This window comes from Pantherophis guttatus, chromosome 3 (assembly GCF_059756535.1).
Source record: "Pantherophis guttatus breed Tessera chromosome 3, ASM5975653v1, whole genome shotgun sequence".
NCBI lineage: Eukaryota > Metazoa > Chordata > Lepidosauria > Squamata > Colubridae > Pantherophis > Pantherophis guttatus.
The window spans coordinates 91314607-91342543 of NC_142065.1; the positions used below are offsets into that span (position 1 = coordinate 91314607).

The following is a 27937-nucleotide window of genomic DNA, read 5'->3' on the forward strand; positions in this document are numbered from 1 at the left end:
GGGCAGGTGAAAAGCAAAAGTGGGGAGCCCCTCCCTTTCTGGCTCTCGGGGGGTATTTTCGCGACGCCTGTGTTGTGAGCTCAGGAGACCGAAGGGAGAGCCGCCTGCTTGCTGTCCGAGGCAGCTTGAAATGAATGTGAGCGAAAAGGAATCCCCTTCGTGGGCACCGCTGAGCTTGGTATAAATGGGGAGTGTGCCAGCGGCCTGTTTGTGTGCGTGGAGGGGGGAAAAAATGAGGGGAAAGGCAGAAGCCGCTCCCTGAAGGTAGTGGGATGGAGGAGGAGGAGGAGGAGGGCTGCCCGTTTTTGGGAGTCCGCACAGTTAAAAGGGGAGCCATTTTGAAAGAAAACCATACCGGGAGGAGGAGGGGGCAGGCAGGGATTCGTGTGAGTTTTGTTAGGAATGGGCTGCATTTTGATTAGTCAGATGCTCTTCGGGGGCGGGGGGAATACGGTTTACCCTTATTTAGGGACATAGGTATTATCTCCGTAAGAAAAAAAAAATGTGTGCCAAAATGGAGAGACAAAACGAAGGCTACGTGCCTGGTAGGTTTTCGGTGAAAATCACCCGAGAATCCTCTCCCATTAATGCTGGCACCGACTGATTTTCTTTGCTCTGGAAACGATTTATAGTTGTGTTGTCTTCTGAAAGTTGGCGGCCCCCCTCATCAGTATTTTAAAAATTTGGATGTCCTGGCTTGGATGGATGTTATGACAGGATGTTTTTAGGATCCAGTAGAAGTTTTTACTTAATAATTGCTTAATGGCCTTCTCTTACTGTACAGTTCTTATTTTTTTGATTGTAAACTTGTGTAGCATTAGATTCTTCTTTCATTGTTAAGTTGTTGGTGTAGGTGGAGTTGTGCCAAAGCCGTATTTTCAGGACTTGCTTAAACGTTAGCGATTTGTAGTACATTTTGGCCAGCAGATGAAAACACTAATGCAGCAGATGATACATAGGTCTGATTTTCTATTATGAATTTGCTATTCAGAAGTTATAACTAAACCTAGTGAAGCTTGCTTAAAGCCCTGGACTACTTTGTAATTTTTTAATGTATTTTTTTTATTAAAAAAAAACATGAATACAAACTAATATAAACTAAGTAAAAAATTAAACAGAAAGCTGACAGTGCAAAAAATGAATTAAAAAAATACAAAAGTACAGATAGTCCTTGCTTAAAACCATTCATTCAGCTTCAGAAATTATGACACTGAACAAAGGAGCTTAAACGAACTCTCTTGAAGTTATGGTGGTTGTAGCACCTACATGATTACATTGATTATGACCTGGGGGCTTGGTAACCTGTTCCCACTTACACCTAGTTGCCACCACTCTGCGATCATGTGATTGCCATTTGCAAAGTCAATAGGGAAGCTGGCAGAAAAGGTTGCTAGCACTGCCAAGAGGACTCTCCCAGATTTCTGGGGGCTGGCTGGAAAAGTCCAAGCAGAATTTTGGCGTGTTTGCAGCATGGTGCATTTGCAATGTGCTTGGATTTTGGGATGGATGCAGTGTGGGGTCTTTTTGCTGTCACCTCAGGAAACGAGGAAGTTGTCTTATCTCCTTGGGGCTGGCTGCAAATGCCCCATGCTGCAAACACACTGTGCTAAAATCCTGCTTGGATTTCAGGATAGACATTTCCAGCCAGCCTTTTTAACAATGAAAGGGTTGCCTTCTGGAGAGATTTAGCCCCCACCCCCCATAGGAGTCAGTATGTCCAGGAGGCAGGTTTTTAACCCTGGAGTACAGGGATTATGATTGTTGAACCAAGTAGTCACATGGTGTCTTGCCTAACTGCTTTGCTCAATGACTGAAGATTTCAGTCTCAATTGTTGTAAGTCAAAGACTACCTGTAGCTTCCAACTTTCCTTACAACAGTTATAAGTACAGCTACAAATTTACCTCTGAACTTTATGACAACATAAGTTTCTTCTTTCTATAATCTACCTTGTCCAATAATCAAAACCATAAATCCTCAAAGTATGTTTTTTCTATTTTCCAGTGATGGCTGTGGCATCATCCAGACATGGGTTGCTTCAGTCAGATCTGCTTTTGGCGGAGTCATAGTTTTTTGACCACGCCCCTTGCTCCTCCCTTTCAGGCCCAGTTTCAACTCAGTTGGTCTGAGAGAAACATCTCTTGCAGATCTGGCTCTCAGCCCTGTTCGATTCCTTTGTTAACTGTAAGTTTTTTGACCTTTTATTTTTATTTTTTTAATTTTATTTTTCCAAGGGTACCGGTCTACCAGGCTATTTAACTATTGGAGCCTACCAGTCTACCCAGTCTCTTTGGAGCGGCCTGGTCTACCAGGCACCTTCTTCGCTCCTGGCGGCTGCCATTTTGGAGGCTCCCTTCACGCGATGGTTCTTTTCCTTATGGTGAAGCTCTTTGAAGCCCTATACCACCAACGAAGGCGCAGGGCCTCCAAACGCTGTACCACCAATATTTAAACAGCGAAACGTGGCAGCAGCTCCAGGATCGCTCTTTTCGGCCGCAGCTGCCTTCAGCATCGCAAATACTGACGATCAGCTGTAGGATGGCCCTTTGAAGCGCTGCGGCAGTTTTTAAAGCAATTTTTGCCGCTTTGCCACCAACAAGTTCAGAGGAGAGGTTTGGAAGACAATTTTAGCCTCAATCCTCTTATACCACCAACAGAGTTTCTTCTGGTGGAGAGTTGCAAGGTCACTCATTGCACTCTCCACGTAGCAATTATCAGCCATCGGTTCCTTGAATCATGGCTGTGGGCGCTAGATAGTGACTGATTCTAGGTGTTACCTGGACAGTCACTTCTTGAGCAGAGTACATCCTGTTTACGTGTGTGCTGGCTGACATCAGTCTTCTCCGACATAGCCGCCACCATTTACTCCTCCATGTGGCTTGGTCATCAGAAGGGGAGGGAGGACTTCTTCATGAAGAACAAGGCACAATTCAAAATCCTTTTGCATGTCAATTGGTTACTCCTACAACTCCTGAATCTGGTAGGATTTTTACAACAACAGCCTCTGCAAGGGAATCTCCCTTACCAGAAAGACCTCCAGAGGACCCATTTAAAAATTTACCAGAAGGATTATAAATCCTTATTAATTAGGTTATTGCCTCTTGCATGGCTGCTGCTTTCCAGGGTGGTCATTCTGGCTCAATAATTTCAGAATGTTCCGTTCAAATCAGAGGCTCTCCTTCAGCTAGCCTAACTGGTTCACATTCTCCTGAAGCTTCCAGAGCAAATGAGGCCTTTGCCTTTGACAAAGAACGTCATTCTGACTTATCAGATGATGAAGGGGTGATTCCAGACACACCTGCCTTTACAGGTTTATTTCCCCCAAATAGATTCAAGTCCTTATTGCATAAGGCACGAATAACTGCTGCAATAAAAGAGGATGATTACCTCAAAGAATCTCAGGAAGCTCAACAGGGACAACCACAGAGTCTTTTTTCTGAGCCTCCTCCTGAACAGTGTTTTATTCCAACCCCACAACTGTTCATAGATGTGGTCAAAAAGCAATGGTCAAGTCCTGCAACCCTATCTTCTGCACATGGGACAGATAAAAAGTATTATTCTGTAGCACCTAGGTTTGCCCAATTATTGCAGGTTCCCCCAGTGGACAGTCCTGTTGCAGCTCTTTCCTCTTCCTCTTCCTCTTCCTATGTGGCAGGGGATACATAGGAAATGGATAAATTTGATAAAGGTATAATTAAAATCAGCAAAATTGCATTTGTGTTTCACATGTATAGCATGTTTTGATTGATTCTCAATTGTGCTTTGCTTATTTGACAGTTTCTCTCATGTGAATTGTCTTGTACCTATTGGTCTTGCAATCCTTCAAAGGGATACTAAAAGTTGTTAATGAGTTTTAAGTGAATACTTAATGCTACATTAATGAAATTCATGGAATGCAGTTGTGTGTGGTCTGCATTTTTCTCAGGCTTGACTTCTGAATCATTTTTGAAGAATGCACAGTTTAAATAATATGCTGGGTAGGAGTTGATGTTTCTAGTTCCCTGGACCACTAGTAGTCCTCGATTTACAACCACAGCTGAGCCCAAAATTTCTGTTGATAAGTGAACAGTTATTAAGTGGTTTTGCCCATTTTTACAACCTTTCTTGCCACTGCAGTTGTTAAATTAGTAACATGGTTGTTAAGTGAATGTGGCTCCCCTATTGACTTTGTCAGAAGGTCACAAAATGACCCCAGGACTCTGAAACCATTATAATTATGAACCAGGTGCCAAGCATCTGAAGTTTGATCATGTGACCATGAGGATGCTGCAGTGGTTGTAAGTATGAAAAACAGTCATAAGTTACTTTTTTCAATGCCTTTGTAACTTTGAATGGTCACTAAATGAATGGTTGTAAATCGAGGACAACCTGTAATCAGTAATTTTCATACTACTAGCTATGATACTCTTCTGGCATAGACATCTGTGTCTATCACAGTGATGTCAAAATCATGGTACCACAACAATATCCTTACCTAATCTGTTTTCACATGATGATGTCTGATACAAATGCATAACTCATGATTTGCATGATGATGTCATGATATACAGTGTGAGCTATTGTCTCTCTGTATATGGCTATGCCTTCTGATTAGAATCTGGGAACTGAAAATTTGGGACTTGATAAAAAATATAGATACTGTTCTGAGGTGTTATAAGTCTGCTAATGATACCGGTACTGTGTTTTACTCTCTTTAACTTTGTTCAGTGTAGATACTAAATATGTTCTGGTTTAGACAGTAGCATGATTAATAATAGTTTGAGGGTTTCGTATTCAGGATAGTTTGGATGGAATTTCAGTTGAGGAAGGAGTAGTGTTTATTAGTCATATTGCCAATATTTCATTTTTTTCAATGAAATATTTGCATAGACTATTCTGTAAAGAACTGGTGCTTTCTTGTGGTTTATGCCTGAACCAAAAGATTCCTGTTTGTTTTGGATATAGAATAAAAACACAGTTGTTTTTTTATATAGTCCAGAGATGGATGAAAACATACCGTATTTTTCACACTATAAAACACAATTTTTCTCCCCCCCCCCAAAAAAAGTGGGGGGAAATGTCTATGTATCTTATAGAGTGAATACTGGGGAGGGGGTTGGGATGGTGGCGGCATTTGGCACCTCCGCTGCCTGTCACTGCTGTTTGCTGCCTCCAGGGAATGCTGGAGCCTTCGCTGCTGAGCAGCTGAGCAGCGGCTGGATCGGCCTCCCAGAATACCGCTGAGCAGCTGTTGTAGGCGGCAGCAATTTGTGGCGGCAATCCACACTGCCTAGAACAACTTGATCAGTGCTATTCCGGGAGGCTGATCCAACCGCCAATCAGCTGCTCGGCAGCAAAGGCTCCAGTGTTACCTGGCAGTGGCGGCAGCTCAGCTCAGTTGACCGATGGTGGGCGCAGCGGAGCAGAGCCCTGACGAGCCATGTGCTGGGGCTGCGATAACATGCTGAAGCTGACCGGGCTGTTTGCTGCAAAGATGCTAGCCAGCTGAATACTGGATGGATGCTGGGAGGCAGAAGCAGATTTTTTTTCTTGTTTTCCCCCTCTAAAACTAATGTGTGTCTTAGGGTCCGGTACGTCTTACAGTGCAAAAAATACAGTACTTCCAAACAGAACTGGTAAAGAACCAATGGATACTGTTTGGAGTATGTTTCCAGTAATCATAACAGAAGTAGTGTAGCTTCTTGTATTATTGGGATATTGGAGAGCTGCTGTGTCCTGCGTAGACCTCAGAGCCTGTACCCCTCCCTTCTTTCACTATTTGGACATCTGTACCAGCTGAGGGGGAGGGAGGGAGGGAAGGAAGGAAAATTCATGGGCAGGCTGGCTAGAAAGAAATATTCTACTGGGAACTTCTTTTTCTACTGAGTAACAAATGAACAGACCCTTTGGAAAAGGCAATGGCAGATGACAGTTTCATTTGTACTAATCTTGATCAGTGAAATCATACCCAAGATCTCTGTAGGTTTTGTTTTGGCCAAAAGATAGAAAAACAAAACCTTTCCAGGTTTTGTTTTTGCCGAAGTTCAGTGGAATTTCCAGAAATCACAGTATTTGTTTCTGGGTTGAAACAGTGTATTTTCCACTTTGTGTACAATTCTAGTGGAAATACGTGAAAGAGTATGATACTGAGTCCTCATTCTGATATTTTTCTACTACTGTAGTTTCCTTGCAGCTGTTTATTAGGATAAAATTTAAAACTAAATAGGTAAAATTTAAAAAAAAAACAGTTTCGCTACAATTTTTCCAAATAAAGTTTTTAAGTTTTCCTAGAACAAAAGAGACCATAGTTCTATAACCAATCTCTTTAAATTATTACTTTATAACTAATCCATAAATTAGTGTTCAGCATGTATGTAATAAATTTGCTTATGTGTGAGAGAAAGGTTTGCTTTGTAAGCTTTGTTTATACAAGAATTTCATTTGTTGTATCTTCACTAAGCATTGCCATCTTATTTTTAAAAAATTAATTTGACACTCACTATTCAAATGAAATTGGAAACAGCATTTTCTATTCTCTGCAGAAATACAACTGAGCGACAGACACAGATTGTAATACGACTTCTGAATGTATAAGTGATATCTGATAAGAATCTCCTTTTCTAATCAAGGAAGAATACTGCAACAAAAAATTGAATTTTATTAACTCCAAGCCTTGATAACGTATTGGGACATTGTTATGAGAATATTTTTTCATTCCGTGGTGATTTTCCTACATGCTGCCTAGTTGATAATAAATTCATTCAGAATGTGAATTGATGGAAGAAGATGTTTTGTTAAGCATGTGTGAAGATAATTCGTTTCATGTTCGTTACAGGTAGGCATATATACTAATTTTTAATACATTGAAAAATTAACTTAAGGCTTGCACCTGAATGCTTACTTTAATTATTCACAATACTTCAGTTGCTCAGTATATGTATGATTAGTTATCCCATTATATGCATTTTAATTGCAAAATTAGAGTTCATCCATGATTAACCTTTTCCAGATGCTTGTAAGCTCTTAACAATACTCTTTTTTCTTTAATGTTTCAAATTTTGCTTGAAGCTTCCTTATTTTTATCTGTGCTGAGCCAAGCTATAGAACTACATATGTGAGGAATGGTGTTTAACAGATGTACTTGGTACATTGTTTTAAGAGTAATTTAATGTGAAAGGTAGTCTGTTTTCATTGCCCATCCCTGTTTGTTCATCTAGGATAAAATGAATCTTGCATTTGTAACACTATTATCATATGGACCTTATTTATCTAAAAAAAACCTATAGACTTGCCAAAGTTACTAAGATAAATCTGCAATAGTGAGTTTACACATATGGATTTGATTTATTTGCTGCAGCCTCTACTCCCATATTTTCTGGGCTGAAGCTAATATTAGTTCAGTTCAAAAACACTGGAATTTTCACCTTTTATGCCTTTAGTCACTACATGAATCATCTGTTTTATTATTTATATGTCCTTTGTTTCTGTATGTTTTTATTATGTTTATTATGTTCTAAAACAACAGTGTTTGTGCTTAAAAATATGTGTAGTGTTTTTATCCAGAACCAAAAATATGGTTTGTATCAGGCATAGTAATGCATTCCTTGCTGGCGAGAGTATCCTTAAAGAAGCTGCATGTTCTCCTGGGCTGTCATGGAGCCACACAATTGAAGGAAAGTACAGTTTATATTTAAGGAGATCCAGCTGGCTCTTCCATAGCAATGCCAAAGAATGTAAAAGACTTTTTTAAACAGAGCAAAGATAGCAATCTGAGAGGAATACTATAATAAAGAGCCACTGGCTTGGTAACAATTTGTTTGGTTTTGTTTCTCAAAACTATGTTTAAATGATTATTGAATTATAGTAGCTTGCTTGGTTTAAATGATTATTGAATGACACTTTTTGTATTCTAAAGTAATAGAAATTACAGTATTTCCAAATAAAATGGACTAAAGCTTGAAAAGAATTAAAATATTGGGAGTATTTTTTTAAAAAGGATAAATTGTTGAATGACGTCTGAACATAAATACAGGAAATGATATGAGCAAAATGGGTTGATTGTTTAGATGCAAAACCAAGCATCTTAAGCAAAAGTCTGGTGCAAATATTTACACTGCATCCATAATATCAAAATTTTTAGAATCCAAAACAAGGCTGCAGTGTGATAAATTGTTGCTTGTCTTGGTTTATACAAACAAATGGAGAAAGGTTTTTAAAGTACCATATACACCTGTCTGTACAGGGCTTCAGCTTTAAATAAATTCAAAGACTGAACACTTTGATAGCTCTACTAAAAACATTTTTGAAGGATGATAGTTGTATAAGGCAGCTATGCAGTCCCAGGAAAAAACAATGTTTTAAAGAAATGCAGTCCTGTACTATATTTGTATCTTCAAACCCACAGTACTGCAGAGCTTTATCCTACATTACCTAAATTGTATTATTTATTGAGTACTTGGTTATATAATAATTGTTCATGGAAAAGACAGAGTAGGAAGCTGTTTTCATAGGTACATAAGGCTAGAGGGAACCATTTAGATAAAAGTCCAAATTTTTGTTTTGTGCAGTAATTCCAATTAATATATGGATTACAAATGTTTATCCAAACCTACATACATACACTCAGCAAAGAATGAAAATTGGCTCAAATTGTTATAATGGTAGGATTTCTGCCCTAACATTCAAAGAATTCTGTTTTTCTTTAGCTTAAATGTGTTATTCCTTGTCCTAAAATCTGAAGTAATAGGAGACAGATTGACCTTCTATGTGATATTTTTTAAGGTACTGCACCTGCTCCCCCCCCGCCCCCGCTCCCTCAAGACAAAACTTTAAAAAGTTATTTCTTAGTTTCCAGGCTTGGAAAAGTTTTCATTTTCTGTTTCAAACTTGTTGCACTTTGCCTGAGTCCTCCTTAAAATTAGGAACTAAGAACTAAGTGATTTGGAAATTAATACAGTGAAAATTACAATTTCCTTCTTTGCTACTGTATTACACAGCATTACTGTATTACACTGTATTAAAAGCATTTGTGTGTGTGTGTATTTATATTTGTATAAACATATACAACATATAAACACACTACATATATACATACTTGCAAGCCAAAAATGAATTAGTGGTATGAGGGGATTACACAATTTATTGTTTCATTAATAGGATTGTACCTTTTAGGTATGGAGTGGAATATATTTAATTTTAATTGGATGTGACATTTAGCATAAGGTGCCCGGAGAGAACCTCTCTGGAGAGGAGAGGATTAGTTAACATTACCCTACTAGAGGATTAAATCTTTTGTTATTGCAATTATAACAGTGCTATAGTCAATTTTGTTATATCATTTTAATAAAATAGAAGAAAATACCTGTTGGCTGTTTCTGAGAAATGCTATAGGTATGTTATAGGTAGGCAAACTGGGACACTTCAGGGGCAAAATATAAATTTTACTTTTCCTGCACAAGCTAAGAATGTCTGTCATATCGATGTGCTTAGGCTGCAGAATGTCGAAAGCTAAGAGGTATAGTATTCCTTCAGTAATTTCATTTTATATGTGATCTCTAATTGTGATTTTATCAAAAACTTATCAAAATACTGAGGAAGTAGACCTTCTATTCAGAATGATTTTCTTTCTACAAGTGAGCATTTGAAACATAGTTATATGTATATTATATATGCCCTAATTTCTCAGATATGTATGACTTCCTTATAGCTTTTCCAAAATGTAGCTTTTCCTTTAAATGATTGTGCTAATTTTATATGTACATTTATGTCATCTTTAATTCAACAAATTCTTTGTATTATACTAAAGTAGAAATAGTAGCTTCATACACTATTTGATATGTTTCATGGTGGTTAAAAAAATAAAAGGCAGTTTAAGATTGAAAAACATTAATATAGTTATGGTATTTGTTTGCACATTAAATAGTTGATATGAAAGATTATTTTTATAAAAGTTCATAGGGCATTAGGAAAATAGGGAGCGATGATTATCTTATTCAGAATATGCGCAGGATAATTACATGTTGCATCATACTATGTGATAATTTCTCAGTGTTCTTTTTTTTAAAAAAAAGATATGGTTGATTGCACAGTAAGCCAGATGCTGGCATTTTTATTATTACAAGTAGAAAAATGGTTGAAGAGAAGCTTTAATGGCTGGATCCTGTGCATGGTGCAGTCTATCTCCAAAAGTTGCTTAAGTACTACCATTCCAGATTTTTAATTCTGCTCAAATTTGCTTATAATCCTATATAGCATTTCAAGCCAGGCAAAGAGGAGAATGGAGACCAGGAAAATAAGAACCAAGAAAGCCCCTTAAATGCCATTATTACAGGTAGTTCTTGGTTACAATGGCCATTGAGATTGAAATTTGCGTTGCTTAGCAATGCGGTCATAAACTGTGAGATCATGTGACTACTATAATTAATGAGTGACAGCAATCCCAGCAGTCCTGGTTGTTATTGTAGTCCCAGGACTGCAAAGATTGATAAATGGGAAGAGGCAGGAGTGCCATGCCAGTGGGTGTGCAAAGGGCCACTTCTAGAAGGTACTCCGAAGAATGGGTGGGTGCCATGGGAAGGTGGGCTGCAGTGGATAGATGCTATGGAGTGTGGATGGGCAAAAAAGCAGGAGAGAGAGCAATTTCCTGCCAGCTTCCCTACCATTCTGGTAGATTTGAAGATCCATGTCTGGGAAAATTTCCTGCTTGTAGAAGCTCCTGGGAATGAAAAAAATCATGATCATGTAACCGTGAGGCATAGAATTTCAAGGACTAGTCATAAATATCACTCATTCAGCACTGTCATTAACTTGGAATGGTTGCTGAAAAAGTGGTCATTACTTGAGGACTACCTGTGTTGCTGTTGATAACTCAATACTACATACAGTATTCCACCAGCACACTTACCCTCTCATTAGTTACTACCTACTGCCAATACCCAATGGCCTTCCTCCTTTTCTAACTGGGACTAATAAGAATATATTTTAAACTTGTGATGCAAAAATGAATGCTTCAGTAAGTACTTGGAATTCAATAAGTATTTGAAATAAATTAATATGTTTCTATTTTGCTTCAATGACTACTAGAGGAAATAATCATTATTTTAAAACACAAATTTTGTTACGTTTCATATTTATAGAATGGAAGCATCATGCCTGGAGCTTGCCTTGGAAGGGGAACGTTTATGTAAAGCAGGGGATTGTCAAGCTGGGGTATCTTTCTTTGAAGCTGCAGTTCAGGTTGGAACAGAAGACTTAAAAACACTCAGTGCTATTTATAGCCAGTTGGGCAATGCCTATTTCTACTTGCATGAATACTCAAAAGCTTTGGAATATCATCATCATGATTTAACTCTTGCAAGGTAAATGCAGATTTTGGTACCTTTATGTCAGCCCTTCAAGATGGGCGAGTTCAAGAAACAATCACAGCATGGATATCAGTAATACTCTTTATTGTAGTAAAGTGGAATGACAAACTCTTGAAAGCCTTTTCCTGTCTTACACTAAGCCTAGTCAAGGTGGGGTTACAGTATTTTGAATTTCTTTCTTACACATCCTTCCATTTTAGGACTATGTAACTTCTTCTCCAAGCCAACCTTAACACTCATTGTTCCTTCTTCCCATAATAATAGCCTCATATTTTTTCCAACCGCTATAAAGTTATACTTTATCTAGAAATTATCACTTTTTGTGATAATGATTAAAAATTTGTTCAATTAAATATTGCTCAAAATTGCTCCATCTTATAAGACTTAGCTGTTGGATAGGGCAGATTATCTTAGTCATGAAGTGAACCACTCAGAATAATAGATAGGAAAGTTTTATACTTCAGGACAATCATGTGTAATTTATCTTAGGCATATTATATTCACAAGAAATGACATACAGGAATTAAACCCTCAGAATAACATTACATTACTTTTAAAATATATTTTACACTATATAATTGGGTATCTGATCCTCTGACTTCTAAAATAAATTCCAGATATTTTTATCTGGAACATAGTATATCCACGGTATAATGTTATGCTTATAAGTGTGAAGTACAGTTTAGCCAAACATATAAAATATGTCCATTCATTTACACTCATGTGTATATGGAATATATTCTTTTCTCAATATGGATCACAAGGTGTTGTTTTACCCTTTTTATCTTTTCTAATGATTATACATTAGCTGGGAATACTGGTAGATTTGAAGATCTGTGTCTGAGAAAAAATGAACTAGAAAAAATAAATAATGATTATACTGAGTTAGGATAATTAAGACTGGGGGTAAAAATGTTTAAGTATAAGTGTATAGTTGCTGCCACTTTATTAAACTTGTTGCCAAGTTTAATAAAAATGTTTCTGCTGCTCAAGATTGAGCTGACTTTTAACAGAAAAGCAGGAGGACTGACTAAATGTTCAATTTTCAGAACAATTGGGGATCAACTAGGAGAAGCTAAAGCTAGTGGCAACTTGGGAAATACCTTAAAGGTTCTTGGGAATTTTGAAGAAGCAATTGTTTGCTGTCAGAGGCACCTTGATATTTCGAGAGATCTAGGTGATAAGGTAAGAAAAATCACTACAATCAATATTGGAAGAAAAAACACTGTGTATTCTTTGAATACTGTTACAAATTTAGGATGAACCTGATATCAGCAATAGAATAATACTGTTTTGATAAAGTTCTTCAAGCTTATTATTTGGTTGTGATGGTATCTTTAGATCTTGTCTCGCTGACCCAAACTAAAAAAATAAATCAGAAGATATTCTTGCTATCTTTCTTCCTGCAGTAGTATTGTGGAGATCAAGAAGTATCTTTTGGAAAATGAACAGGCTTTGGAGAAAATATTGTTCTTTGACATAATACAAAACTCATAAATATGTAAGATGTGAACAGAGGATAGTGTGGGGATAGTATATAATAGTAAAAATATAAGCCCTTGACTTAAAACCCCAATTGAACCCAAAATTTCCTTTCTGAGAAAGAGTGTTATTAAGTGACTTTTGCCCCATTTTATGACTTTTCTTGCCATAGCTGTTAAAGAATCATAGGGGTTGTTAATAACGTGATTGTTAAGTGAATCTGACTTCCCCATTAACTTAGTTTGTCAGAAGATCGCAAAAGGTGATGATTACCTGACCACTTGATTTCTTACAACAGGAAATAAGAGTTTTTTCTGTTCAATTAAGTGAGTAGCTATATAGCAGTGTTGGTGAACCTTTTCGGCACCGAGTTCTGAAATGGGAGTGCGTGTGTGTGTGTGCTGGAAACCGGAAGAGCAGCCGCCCGGCGTGCACATGTGCACTAGGCGGTTGCTCTTCAAGTTTCCGCTGGTCCCACGCTGGTGCGCCGAAACCCGGAAGAGCAACGGACGATGGCTCACATGTCCAGAGAGATGGCTCTGCATGCCACTTCCGGCACGTGTGCCATAGGTTCGCCATCATGGCTATACAGCATAAGAACCTTTAAGAAAATATTTTATTTGTATTTATAGGTGGGAGAAGCAAGAGCTTTGTATAATCTTGGAAACGTGTATCACTCCAAAGGTAAAAGTGTTGCCTGTGCAGGTACCCATGATCCAGGGGAATTTCCAGATGATGTTAAAACTGCCTTGAGGAAAGCTGCAGATTATTATCAGTAAGAAAAGCTTTAGTAATGGATTAATGTTTCAAAGTGGATACAGTTTTTAATCATCCTTTTTATAATACATTAAAATGTGTTATTTTAATTCTTTTAAAGCCACTTTTATGATGTTAATGCATAAAAATTGGAAGAGATAAAATTTAGATACAACTAAGTATAATTTAAAATTTCAATTCTATTTTTTCTGTAGTAGTGACTTAAATAAGATGAATGTCTAAGAAGGAAAAGTAAGAACTATTGGACAGCAGCCATCAATATTGTTACTATAATTTATAATCACAGGTGATTTAAGGACATCATCTTAAGAGGATGGCAAATAGTAATATATAATGAACATTAAATCAATCTTCATAAAATGTTTTCTTTTGAATTAGCAAAAATTATTTTTCATAATGTTACTTGTACATTTCTTCCATTATAAACCTATTAATTTGTTTTTTAAAACTTTGAATATTAAATAGGGAAAACTTGACAATTGTAACAGAATTGGGGGATAGAGCTGCCCAAGGACGTGCCTATGGAAACTTGGGAAATACACATTATCTTCTGGGCAACTTCCGAAGTGCTGTTACTGCCCATGAACAGGTATAAGAGAGTGCATGTTGGTGTGTTCTGGTTCGTTGTAGTTTATATTATTTGTTTAAAAAGTACATTTACTGCATTCGGATAAAGCTAGTGAAGCATATACTATTGTTTCCTTGGTTTCTCATATGAAATATATATAGAAAGATGGATATTCAAGGAAATATCTATAATATTTATAAAAGAAAGCTAAAATGTACTCTTTTTAAATAGTAATCAGGAGATTATCTGATATAGATTTATTATGCATGTGATATTTTAAAGTGCATTATTGGGCTGAAAAACAGATACTACTATGAACTGTTGAAGACAGGTAAAGGTGTTCCCGCGGGTTTTACCTCACTAGTCATGACCGACTTTAGGGGTGGTGCTCATCTCAATTTCTTAAGCCAAAGAGCCATCATTGCCTGGAGATGTTTCCACGGTCATATGGCCAGCATGACATCATGTTGCATCACAGAGTGTACAATGAAACATGGAACGTTGTTGCCTTCCAGCCTGCTTTTGGAGACAGAGGACTTTAAAATTATTTTCTGTATATAGTAATTCTTGACTTACAACTAATTGCTTAGTGATTGTTTGAAGTTGCGATAGACCTACTGGGAAGCTACTTAGGAATTGAATTGAAGTTCCAGTGGTTGTCCCCTCCCCTTGCAGTCACATGACTGAATTTTTGGCACTTGGCAACCAGCACTCATTTACATCTGTTTGCAGTGTCGCATGACTGCATTTTATGATGCTTTTGCTGAAAACCAGCATTTACTTCCGTTTTTTTTTTTTTTTTTTTGCAAAAAACCCATGGCAAACAACTGGTTTGCTTAAGAAGTGCAGTGTTGCTTAACAACTGCTGTGAAAAAAGGTCCTAAAATCAGGTCAGTCACATGCCTAACCTTAATTTACAACAGTCACGACTTACAACCGTGATGGGCAGAATCCTTTATAGTAGTAATTCGAGGATTCCCTGTAAAAATATGTTTTAGAAAGGGAAAAAGAGTGAATCTTAGTATTCCTTTCGTGATTTATTCTGGCAATAACATTGAGCATTGTTACAATAATTAACAGGCTAATTCTTTTCCAGCGCCTTTTGATTGCAAAAGAATTTGGTGATAGAGCTGCAGAAAGAAGAGCCTACAGTAATCTTGGAAATGCCTATATTTTCCTGGGAGAATTTGAAACTGCTGCTGAATATTATAAGTTAGTTTGAGTATTGTTTTATATTATTTTATTAATACATTTACTCTGATTTACTGAAGTCTTAAAATCAGATCTTTTAAGTTTTCATTCTGAAATATGTATAATTTTATTAGCATTAGCTATTTCAAAATAATACTTATTTGTTGTCTTTAACTGTTCTTGGCTACATTTGTTTTCATCATTTTATTTTCATAAAACATTATTGCTTAAATTTGATATGTAAGAAAATAAATGCAACTTTATCCAGTCATAATTCTATAAAATATGTTATAAATATAAAATACTAAAGCTGATAGAATATCTATTTGAATAGTTAGGCTTTTCCTGTATTTGAGCTATGAACATGCAGTATACTTGAACCATCTTATCTGAGTTTCTTCCCAGAGACAGAAAGAATTGCCACAGTTAGGCCTAAATTGATTCACTGAATGCAATAAGGCTCACTCCTACAAAAGCATGTACAAAATGGCACTAAACACCACTGCTATTCTATACATAAAACAGAATATAGCTTTTATTGAAAATAAAATACGACGTAAATCCTATCCCAGAGATTAAGACATGATGTTTAAATTTGTTTTTCAGTGCTAATGGCATTTGAAACAGAGCTGCTTTAGCTGATTGGAAACAAAACAAAACAAAACAAAAAAACCCTCATCTGGTTATATAAACACTCTGAGAACTTTAGGTGGTAGATATCTGCAAAATTTTCTCCCTGGTAATTCTGCAAAAGTACCATTATTTTTTATTTGCATCTGATTACTCTGTGTGGTATTTCATTTATATTCCTTAGCAATGTAACTTGATTTAATTTATAAGGCTAGGAATTATAGCACATTAAGTATCTTGCTTGGGATCATTCAGTGCAGATAGAGACTTCTTGGAAAGGGAAATACTGGTTGTTCAAGCTGGCTTTAAAAAAAACAAAAAAAAAGAGATTATTGCTGATGCATACTGGATAATTGAGAAAATTGAATAATAGCAAAAAGAAATATTATAAATGCCCATAATGATTGTCTAGCTTTCCTGACATGCTGATTACTGTCACTTCCACATATTCCACTGATTATTATTTATCACATTAATTGGTTGACAAATAGGTAAATGACAGCAAAACATTTTCAGTATTAATGTATGCCATAATATATACCAATTAGAAAAGGATAATTTGTTTAATTTTTAAAATATTTTTCCAGTTTATTTAAAGAGTAGTGGTATATATTGCATTGAATTTTATAATTGATCTAGTAAATCTCATTACTGTACATTACTGTATTCTGAAACATTGACTATGGTGATTTGAATCGTATAAGTAAACATTGTATCTGTTTGTCATTTAGGAAAACATTACAGCTTGCAAGGCAGCTTAAAGATAGGGCTGTGGAAGCACAGGCGTGTTACAGCCTTGGAAATACCTATACCTTACTTCAGGATTATGAGAAGGCCATAGATTATCATCTGAAACACTTAGCAATTGCTGAAGAACTAAACGACAGGTAAGAGTTTTAAATTAATTGCTATATAGTAATACAGTTTTTGTTCTCTCTAGAAATATTGCTTTATTTGTATAAACAGAGTCTCCATGCTAAATGTTTTAATAGAGGATTGTAGTATTAATTGCAATAATAAAGATATTCTGTCTGTTATTGGAGGAGTTTGCTCCTATGTTAGTTTTTTGGAGCACAAATCAAAGATTTGAGGTTTTCTATTGGCATTTGGGTACCAAGTGGAATCAAGGATTATTCTTATATGAGCTCAACTGCGCAACTTTTTTGGCACTAATATGGAAGTGATCTGTCAGATCTTTTAAAATTTCTCCATTATAAACTTTTTTGGAAAGCTTTTTTCAACAGAAAATGAAGCATTTTTGAACTAGGGAAGATAGTAAGTAATGTGATGTTTAATTTTTAAAATATTCCAATAATTAATTAATATGTATTCTGTTCTTAGTGTGCTTTTTATATCTTAAGCTTTGTAGTTGCCCAGCAATTTGTTAATTCAAATATTGCTATAATTTTAAAAGACATTTTAAGACTTTACATTGAGACAGGCAAAACAAATCAATCTGATTTTGATAAATGTAATTAGAGTAAAGTATAGTTAATATGATAAATTAAAATTAATGTACCTTACATATATTTGTTTTTCTCCTGTTAAAGATTAAATCCAACAATAAATTCTTAGAATGAGTTTGGAGACTATGATTAAGGTCTTCAACTGTACATATCTATTTAAAATCATTTATATATTTACATGTATTTAAAAGCTCTCTTTTATTTTTAAATAGAGTATTTGATATATATATTATTGAACTGTGTTCCAGAATTGGTGAAGGAAGAGCATGCTGGAGTTTAGGGAATGCATGCACAGCTTTGGGGAACCATGATCAAGCTATGCATTATGCAGAAAAGCACTTAGATATTTCAAGAGAGGTATGTGCACATATTCTTAATTCTTGGTTGTGTGCATTTTTCAAATAAAACAGTGTATGTACTGTATGTAATTGGAATAAATAGACTGAATAAAATTAAGGAAAAACAGACTGAAAGCTTGAGGGCAGGGATTGTTTTGGTTTTATATTTTGTTAGCCATTCTAAGATTGTTTCAGAATGATAAGTGTGATTCACATATTTTAAATAAATAAAATCATTTACATAAAACATGTAATATCTTTGATTGCAGGTTGGAGATAAGACTGGAGAATTAACAGCTAAACTTAATCTCTCAGATCTTCAAATGGTACTTGGTCTTAGTTTCAGCACAAACAACTCAATGATGACTGAAAATCAGATTCCAGATTATAACTTGAATGGTAAATATGCCCAATAAATTTTAGTATTCTTCTTTATTAACCTTCAGTTCTTTATTATTTTCTGTATGATTACCAAAATGTGAAACGCACCTGCAAAGAACTACATTCAAAACATTGTAGAGCAGGGGTGTCAAACTCGATTACATTGAGGGCTGCATCAGGGTTGTGTTTGACCTTGGGGGGTCCAGGGTGGGTGTGGCCAGGATGGGCCTGATCAATGACACTCGTGTTGGGGGCACCTGTGGTGGCCCAAGCGCTCTGTCAGTGAAAATGGGCTCCCGAGCTCCGTTTACGGCTATGACAGCTTCCTGCAACCCTCTGCCACTGAAAACACAGCTCGGGGGGGGCCACCCGCAGCCTCGTGAGCTCTGTTTTTGGCTGCGGCAGCATCTTGCAATCCTCTGCCAGCGAAAACAGAGCTTGGGAGGGCCGCCTGCAGCTCTCCCATGCTCTGTTTTGCTGGCAGAGGCACCGCGGGCTGGTCCTTTGCTGTTTCCAGGGCAGCCTCGCGGCCAGATCTAAGCCCCCCAAGGGCTGGATCTGGCCCCCAGGCCTTGAGTTTGACAACCCTGTTGTAGAGTTTTTAAAGTTTATTGAGAATCTTGCTTCCTGTGCATATCATATTAGCTGTGCCATTGTGTTCATTGTCTTTTTAACTCCCCCATTTTTAGCACATTTTATTCTTGAGCTAATTGTCATTTTGCTTTATTATTTAATCTTTTTTTCTCAATTTTTTTTCTTATCTTTGACTTATCTCAGCAATCCCTCAAAACTCTTCTGTATTATTCATTGGAACATCTTATCTTCCCACAGACATTTGGCCTTAATAGTCCTATTTTGCAAGTGCCTGCATTACAGAAATACACTTATCTCTCAACAGGAATAAACTTTTTAGGCTCAGTGAAAATTTTACAGTAGATACACGTAAGTGCTGCCAGGCACTTAGGAAACAGATTCATGGCAATTTTTCTTATTTATGACCTGCTCTTCTTTCATACTTTTTCTGTGTTCCTAAAATTGTATGGTGGTTCCTTCATCCCTTTGAGAAACCAGTAAAGTTTTCTATTACCTATGGAAGAATGTATGTTCTCTACTGCCATTATCAGTGCTAAAGAAATCACCTATTGAGGATGCTAACCAGAATCTGTTGAAAATGACTAGGTTGCTATATGAGTGTATTGCTAATTAACAATAAGTCATGAGTTTCCAAATCCTGGTTTATAATTCCATGTGAACATAATTTATATGTAATTCCTTGCTTTTCATCACTCTATTTTTATTGTATATGATTTTAGAGTTTTTATAACATTTTGTAGAGTTATAAGTAATGATGGTATAAAGAGAGAGTGAGTATAAATCCTTTGTTCCTGTCCCTTGGTTTATCTCCACACAAGTTACTTTCTCTAGAATGGCTACTCTCTTTTTGATTTGTTTTCTAATAACAAAAACATAATTTGTCTATTTCTACAAGTCACTTTATTCTCAAGTAATAATGTAGAAATGATTCATACAAATGGTTTTAAAGATACATATTAGGAATTAGGTATAGTCAAAATAATATTTTGAATAAACTATATTGTGTCTTCTAAAGGGTATTCTTAAAGTAATTGCCAAATTTATACAAATTTTGTCAGATACGTCTATTAGTAGAAATAGTAATGGATGGAATATCTTGATGGTGACATAGAGGGAAGCAATGCATAGTAAGAACTTCCCTTTCTTTTGAGAAAGTGTTCCAGAATCTTGATAAAAGTCAAGTACCGTTTCTGAAGTTAAAAGGCAATACTAGATGTGAATTCTGCTGGATGTTTCTGCTAAATGTAAAGAAGATAAAATAATGCATTGATCCTGTAATACTTACCATAGATCTGGAGGAAAGTCAATATTACTAGTACAGAAGTTTCCACCATAGAAATGTTGTATATAGTTTCTGTCCTTTTTTAATTTATAATTTATAAATTAAATTAAATAAATTTATAATTTATAATTTAAATATATTTGTCCAAAGATTTTTAATCTTTGTAGCTAATGAAACTAGTGTGAGACTATAGCCTCATAAATCTCCTTGTACAAATTTCTTAAAAAAAGATTGAAAAATGAAATATTATAAGAGCTATATTGTTCAACAATAAATACGGGCCATTATCAGTGCTAAGGAAATGATTTGTAGATGTGTCCTAGGTTGGATTTTAAGATTTGATAAGGAACACCAAAAAGTATACAAGACAATTTATATATTATTTTAAAGACAGCTTGCAGCTACTGAACTTTGTGGCAAAAAAAATACAAAAGACAAAATGTTGGAGGTAGAATAAATGACCCCTTCCCTACTTTAGCAGTTGTTGAAGATTATATGCCTGGAGTGAGACACTAAATATACTTTATATATAGTATAAAATATATACTTTACTGTGAAAACATTTTTAGAAATATGAGTTTTTTTATTGCTTTGCCTAATGTTTTAAAATGAAAACTCTCATGTATACTTATTTATTTACTAGCCTTACATGCCATTCCTATTGTAATTGATTCAGAGCATATAATTAATGTTTAGATTACCTCTTCAGGTTAAGTGGACAGGGAGTCATCTCTTTCAGCATTTGGGCTTTTAAATGGTTTCCTTTGCCTCCATTAAAACATTTTAAATGCCTTTTTTAACATTGTAAAGAAAAATTAAAAATTTACCTCAATAGTTACGTCAGCATGATGATCAGTGCTTTTACAGTCAAATTTAGAAGATTTGCTGTTATTAGTTTCAGTGGGGTGATCATCTTCAGTAAATATTAGAAATTAAGAAATCCATTAAGTCAGGGGTGTCAAACTCGATTTCATTGAGGGCCGCATTAGGGTTGTGTTTGACCATGGGAGGCTGGGATGGGTGTGGCCAGCTCAAAGTCACTCGTGTCGTAGGCGCCTGTGGTAGCCCGAGCGCTATGCCAGCAAAAACGGGCTCTTGAGCTGTTTTTGGCTGCGATGGCCTCCTGCAACCCTCTACCAACGAAAACGGAGCTCGGGAGAAACGCATGCAGCCCTCCCGAGCTCCGTTTTCACTGGCAGAGGCACTGCAGGCTGATCCTAGCTGTTTCCAGGGCAGTCCCGTGAGCCAGATCTAAGCACCCCGCAGTCTGGATTTGGCCCCCAGCCCTTGAGTTTGACACCCCTGCATTAAGTTGTTCCTTGTGTATTTCTTCAAAGTAACCCATTACTTAAATTTTTGTAATTCTAGGCACTAAACAGAGGTTAGGACGTCGCCATAGTATGGAAAAATTGGAACTTATGAAACTAACACCTGAGAAGGTTAGTGTCTTTTAAGTGGAAGTGGCTTTGTAAAAAAATATTTCATAATATTGGGTCCAGATAAGAATGCATTGATTTTGTAATAATATAGGTATGAAAGAAAGTATACAAATTTTCTACCATAAGAGCATTATCCCTTACGGATTTTATTTATTAAATGGTGCAAAAATCTTGTCAACTAACCTGGACAGTGTCTAACCAGTAGTTCCTTCCTATAACAAAGGCATATTTCTTACATATTCATTTAAATTACAGCAATAAGCTACCAGTCAAATACATGAAAACAGAAAATTAGGTACTCTTATCTAGAGTTGACCTTTTAATGGACTCCCCCCCCCTTTTCTTCTCCCTGCAACCCCTAGATTGCTCGCTCTTTCTCTCTCTTTTTTTTTTTCCTCCAAGCTTATCCAAAAGTAGTTTCTCTTTTCTTTCATTTTCAGTTTGGGAGGGAGAGCTGGCTGGGTTTTCAGATCTTTTGTCATTTGACAAATGCACTGGGCCCTTAGTAGCATTTGTTCATAGCATTTGTGGGAAGAGGTTAAAGAGGTCGAGGCGTCATCCCTGACCCAATCCTTGACATTTTCATACCCTCCCTCCCTCTCTGAATTCTACTGTTCAGATTCCAAAGGCATGTTGAAAGAGCAAGAAGGGGAGACCTGCAAAAAACCTTTAGCTTTCCAAATTTCACAGGCAAAATATTTTAAGGATTACATTAACTATATAAAGAATTGAGGCGAACAAGGCCATTGTATCTGTGTACAATCTGTACATTGATGTGACCCCAAGCATTAGCACCTTGGAAATATAGAATTTGCTAATAAGGATTTTTTTTCTGCAATTATGGTCAAATTTGACTTACATTGTTGGTTAAAGCACTAGTTTTGTAAACATGAATAAATTAGCCATGTTTGGGTGGAAAAATTAAATTAACTTGCATTTCATATAGTGAAAAACTGTTTTCTGGAAAATGTTTAAGTATACACTGTTACCTGTTTCCTAGGTTCAGGATTGGAACAGTGAAATTCTAGCTAAACAGAAACCATTGGTTCCCAAGCCTTCAGCAAAACTGCACTTTGTAAATCGATTGAAAGGGAAAAAATACAAAAATATTACTTCTTCTAAAGTTCTTCAGGATACTAGTAACTCTATTGACCATCGACTAAATTCACAGAAGGTATTTGTGGAGAAATAAACATATTAAAACTTCAGTATTTTATTTTCTATGTAATGTAAAATATATACTTTATATTTATAAATATACTTTATATATAGTATAAAATATATACTTTACTGTGAAAACATTTTTTGAAATATGAGTTTTTTTATTGCTTTGCCTAATGTTTTAAAATGAAAACTCTCATGTATACTTATTTATTTACTAGCCTTACATGCCATTCCTATTGTAACTGATTCAGAGCATATAATTAATGTTTAGATTACCTCAGACTAATTGTAAGACTACAAGTTCAGGGGCCTGATGGCTCTGCAGACTGAAAGCATTGTGATTAACACCAACTGTCTGCAATTACTGTAAATTCGAATCTCACCAGCCTCAAGGTTGACTCAGCCTTCCATCCTTTCTAAGGTAGGTTAAATGAGGATCCAGTTTGTGGGGGCAATAAGCTGACTTTGTATAAAATATACAAAAGTATGAAGGCTATTGCTCAACGCATTGTGAGCCATCCTGAGTCTCCGGAGAAGGGTGGCATATAAATCAATTAATAATAATACTTATGTATGAATAAACATTTAGAAATGAAGGGAAAATGGATGAGTTTTGTTGGTACGTGTGAATTGAATATTTGATGATAAAGTTGTATCTACAAGTGAGATACTAAGTTGAAATGCTCTTTTATGTTGAGATAGCATTATATCAAACTTACTTCATAGCCCCAATATTTTTAGTGTTTCTTCACTGGACCTTTTCACTTCTTTCCCATAATAATACTTAATCTGAATTACGTAGTTTGAATTAAAATTCTCTTACTGTTTCATAAATGGCTGGTATTATTTGTATTTACTTTTGCACTTTTTTATTTTTAAGAAAAGCAGCTTAGAAGTTCCTGGAGATGAAGGATTTTTTGACTTGTTGAGCCGATTTCAGAGCAACCGAATGGATGATCAGAGATATTGTTTCCAGGACAGGAACAGACTGACAGTGACGGCTTCTGCCACACCATCCAGAATTATGCAAAAATGTAATTAATTATAAAGCCTATACAACATTGCCACATCTTTAAATGAAATTAGATATCACTTTAACTAGTATATTGTTGCACCTCTTACTGCTTCTACAAATGTTTTTTGTAATTTTTTTTTGCAGCCTTTTCTGCTTCAATGCTCTCTCCACATACAGATGAATTTTTAGATATGCTTGCTAGTTCTCAGAGTAGACGTTTAGATGATCAGCGAGCCAGTGCCAGCAATTTACCTGGTCTTCGTCTTAATCAGCATAATAGTCAGTCAGTCCTTAGTCACCTGATGGCCAGCAAGAACAGCGAACCAGATGATGACTTCTTTGATATATTAATCAAATGCCAGGTGAGTTTTTGGTTGATTGGATATTCTGTGTGGCATGTAGTCTTAAAAAGACATTCTAAAGAAAGTAGTTGTTTCATAGAGTCTCCTCGTGGTATTTTTTGTCAGTTGAATCATTCAATAAATATGGAAGTATTTAAAAAAGATATGATAATTTTATTTAAAATCTTTTTAATGCTAATTAAGCAATTTTATCTGATAATGTTAAATTCAACTGTTTGGCAGGGGATCAAAAATAGAAGAGTAGATTGAATTTTTCAATTCCTCATTTTATTAAAACCAACTTCTTAGCCTAGATGTTATCTTAAATTGTAATGGGGGTCTAAATAATATTCCTACTTCATAATGTATTAATAAGCAAGTCAAAAATCTGTGCCTCTTTTGAAGCGTTAAACAATTGCTGAGATACTTTAGGTAGCTATTACCCTTCTGTTAAGCATTTAAGTGTTAAGTGGTAATATGCCAACAGGTTTACAATAGGAAGTTTGAATAACCATGTTAAGGGTAACAGGACTGTGCTGTTGAAGAAATGCATTAGATGTACGAGCGCAGCCTTGTTCTGACTTATTAAAACAGTTGCATGATTGTAATGAATTGCTGCTAAGAGCTGCACATTTTGATGCACTTGTCCTTAAAGCATCGCGCAACCATAAACTTAATGCAGCGAAATGAATGTGCATCATAGTGAACTATGAACTTGAGTTTCTATTGTAAAATTTAAAACTATTTCTGCATAGAAAGTATATATATATATCCAATTTGAGGGGGGGGGGAGCTATTTGAGCAAAAACAATAATGGTAAAATTTTGTTCATTCATACCATAGTAAGCAATATAGAAACCTGAAAAAAGTCAAGCTGCTTTAATAAGTTATATATATATGTGCCATGCAATGTCCAAAGCAATTCTTCAAAATCATGAAGTTTTTGTAGTGTTTTTTAAAGGTGAATTTTAAATCTAAATTAAACATAGCTCAGTGTTTGACAGATTGAGTATAGTCATTATAGTGTATTTTGTTATCTGCATGTGGAATCCTGTTCTTTTCTCTCATTAGCACAAAAACCTAAATTTATCAAGAGGAAACAGACTTATCTTTCTGCACACAAATGAGTTTAAAATTGAAGTGCTCACTATGGATGCATGCAAAATCCCCACTTGTGTGCTCAGTGACTTGCAAAGATTTATGTAGTTTTAACATAAAACTTTCAAAAGTCTTGTTTTCAGAAGTATATTTCTCTAGTATTTAGGGTTTCCTCAGCCTTTGATACTTTCATCTTTTCTATAATGTATTTTACACGGATAAAGGAGAGGCACTTAAGAGCACTTGATATTGGTATAGAGGATAATTCATATTCCAAAGTTTAACAGATTACCATTCAACCCAGTAACGTTAGATTTATTTTTTAGTTACCAGTAAAACTTACTTGGATACTATTTCAGTTGTAGCTTCACTCCCCTCAAGCAGCAAGTACCACTCCATTTGTTTTCCAGGATGCTCAGTCTGGCAGGAAATTTATTACCTGCAGTGCTTTGGGGAGTTCTGTATATTAATGTATCTTGGAGCATCCTATTCAGATTTAAAAACAGGTACTGTTGAGTTGGTGGACCATCTTCCCAGTAAGTGTGTAGGACTGCAGTCTTTTGATCATAAGTTACTATCCAGCTATGAAACTTAAGGTTGAAGGGTTTGATCCCTTTGCGGGCAGGTGACTTGGTGTATGTAAGGACCGGTAGGCAGCATTTCAATGCCAGCCTCTTCGCTTTCCTATATGGACTTCTGGATTTTCTTCTACATGTAATTGTTTGTTCATCAAGTGAATATTAAAATTTAAAATAAAAATCATCTAGTCTGTTGGAATAACTGTTCAGGATGATTGGAAGACATCAGGTTTGAAATAGATACCAGTAGGGTTCCCATGGAAAAATAGACTAACTGAAACTGTAAAATAAAATAGTGGTTTTAATATGGTCTTTTTTTAGGGCTCTCGATTAGATGACCAGAGATGTGAACCACCACCAAACATTCCAAAAGGGCCAACTGTTCCTGATGAAGATTTCTTCAGCCTTATTTTAAGATCGCAGGGGAAAAGAATGGATGAACAGAGAGTCTTTCCACCATCTAATTTGAAGAGGCCAAGTTCTACCTAATGGACCTAAGCTCATGTGAAAGAATAAGGGATGATTATGTAAAGCAGCAGCAGATAGTTTACATATAATGCCTTCAGGGGAAATATATATATATTGAAAATATTCAGTATATGTACATAGAATACGGTACAGTCATTACTACCACTGCTTAAAATCAGATATTGAATACTGGTTCTAAAGTCAGCTGTATAGTGTTTTATTTCCATACTCTGTGCTTTTCTGTTAATTTCTCTTTATGTACTGTTTTCCTTTATTAATGGAATCTGTTTAAGGTACTTTTGTCACAAATTTAGGACAACTTTTTCTGCTAAAATATGTAAACTGTAGAAATAAATTCAATGTTTTCTAACTTTTACATATTACAGAAGGTTTTAAAATGAACAGTATTATGGTGGTTTTTTTAAAAAACAATTTTTTAATACTGTTGTGTTTTTTATCTTTTTATCTATAAAACAGTATTAAGCCAATGCAAGGAAAAGAAGCCAATTTAGTTTAGGCCATGAACAAAGCACCCAGAGGCTTCATCATCACCTCTCATTGAGCTTTTTAAAAAAAATTAAGAATTTTGATTACAGTAAGAAAAATTTACATAAACTAAACTTGAAAAGAAAGGGGAAGAAAAGAAAAAAATATAAAGTGACTTCTAGAAGTGAGAGAACAAGTATAAGCAAATTTAATAACTTTTTACCCTCTGTAAGGTTACAGGTATCTCTTCATCCCATAATTTCATCCCTTATTCAAAGCAAATCCATAAAACTTTAACTTTTCAATCCTGGTGTCAGCAAACACCATAAAGTGTTGCCAGAACTTTAAAATCTCATTTTAAACTTGATCAAACGAGTAAACTATATATTTGTTTATTTCTAATAGTCCTTAATTCAATCACATATAGGTAATCCTCAATTTATAATTGGTTATTTAATGACCTTTTGAAGTTAAAAGTGGACTCTCCCCAAAAGCTATTTGTGCCCAGGTTCTGAAGGCATGACCTATACAGTGTCCCTGTGATTGTTGACCTTATGATTGACTGTAGAGATGCTGCAGCGCCCCAGCTTACTTATCCCATAAAAGTTTATGAGTGATTGAATGGAGGTGGGTGGGGAGAAGTGTGACCCAATTGGGTGGGGGGACAGGCCCAAGACCTCGACCCCAAGGGGCATGAAGCAGAGCATGGGGTGCCTTGGAGCAGAGGTCGTCTTAGGGCGCCTGGGGCGGGGCCTGTGCTAGGCTTCCCAGGTTCTCTCCTGGACCCTGAGAAACCTGTGTGCCATTTAACATGGTCATTTAACAGCCATGTTGGGAAGAGCAGGTATGGGGATTTGTAAGTGAGACAACCATGTGGATGTTTTTACTTAATGGTTGCCATGACTTTCAACTGTAATGGGCAGGCTCTATTACAGTTGTTGGTTGAGCACTACCTGTATTGTAGTAGTTGATTTCAATTCTTATCCCACTGCAGTTTTATTCAAGGCTTTAATAACTCTCTTTTGTAGAGCCGATAAACATTTTCCAGGTCATTGTCTCAATTTGTTTGTATTTTCTTTTTAATTTTTAAATTTCATCCAGTTTCTTTTGTATATCCAGTAAAACATCCTTTTCCAAAACATTCTTTTCGCCTGTCATTTGTAGCTCTACATTTTATACTTTTATCAGATAAAATTTGTTCCATAACTGTTCTTTCATTAACATCTTTGGACATAGTGTATCCATAGAAGCAGATGTCATTACTGACAGGGTTGCTATTGTATTTACTAATTTCTGACT

At 35.8% G+C, this 27937-nt stretch overlaps 2 protein-coding genes across 9 annotated transcripts in view; one reads left to right on the forward strand and one right to left on the reverse strand.

Annotated features, from left to right (window-relative positions):
• On the forward strand, positions 1–27777 carry GPSM2 (G protein signaling modulator 2). Of its 4 annotated transcripts, none has more exons than XM_034437406.3 (16): positions 1–178; positions 6520–6812; positions 10229–10307; positions 11113–11334; positions 12390–12525; positions 13455–13597; positions 14065–14188; positions 15264–15379; positions 16720–16875; positions 17703–17811; positions 18062–18191; positions 21418–21488; positions 22489–22662; positions 23533–23686; positions 23812–24029; positions 26006–27777. In XM_034437406.3, exons 4-16 carry the CDS (start codon positions 11114–11116, stop codon positions 26171–26173), a joined length of 1920 nt encoding a protein of 639 aa, XP_034293297.2. In that variant the 5' UTR covers positions 1–178; positions 6520–6812; positions 10229–10307; position 11113; the 3' UTR covers positions 26174–27777. The 4 variants fall into 4 exon arrangements, with proteins under 4 accessions (XP_034293297.2, XP_087746143.1, XP_034293296.2 ...); XM_087890017.1 differs by having other exon boundaries at positions 1–136; XM_034437405.3 differs by lacking the exon at positions 10229–10307.
• Positions 15186–27937, reverse strand: part of CLCC1 (chloride channel CLIC like 1) — a 37771-nt gene continuing 25019 nt past the window's right edge. For 4 of the 5 annotated variants that reach the window (XM_034437407.3, XM_034437409.3, XM_087890023.1 and 1 more), the window contains exon 13: positions 15186–16291. In XM_034437407.3, the coding sequence (XP_034293298.2) occupies positions 16236–16291 (56 nt within the window). In that variant the 3' untranslated portion in view covers positions 15186–16235. Of the gene's footprint in view, positions 16292–25557; positions 25593–27937 lie in introns of those variants that run through there. The other variant, XM_087890022.1, reaches the window with a different exon arrangement.

Bases quoted from the DNA above. Each gene is read 5' to 3' on its own strand.
- GPSM2 (XM_034437405.3), top strand. From the start codon at position 6,754: ATGGAAGAAGATGTTTTGTTAAGCATGTGTGAAGATAATTCGTTTCAT. The intron at 18,192-21,417 runs GTAAATATGCCC...TTGTAATTCTAG, and splicing joins TCCAGATTATAACTTGAATG to GCACTAAACAGAGGTTAGGA. The intron at 21,489-22,488 runs GTTAGTGTCTTT...CCTGTTTCCTAG, and splicing joins TGAAACTAACACCTGAGAAG to GTTCAGGATTGGAACAGTGA.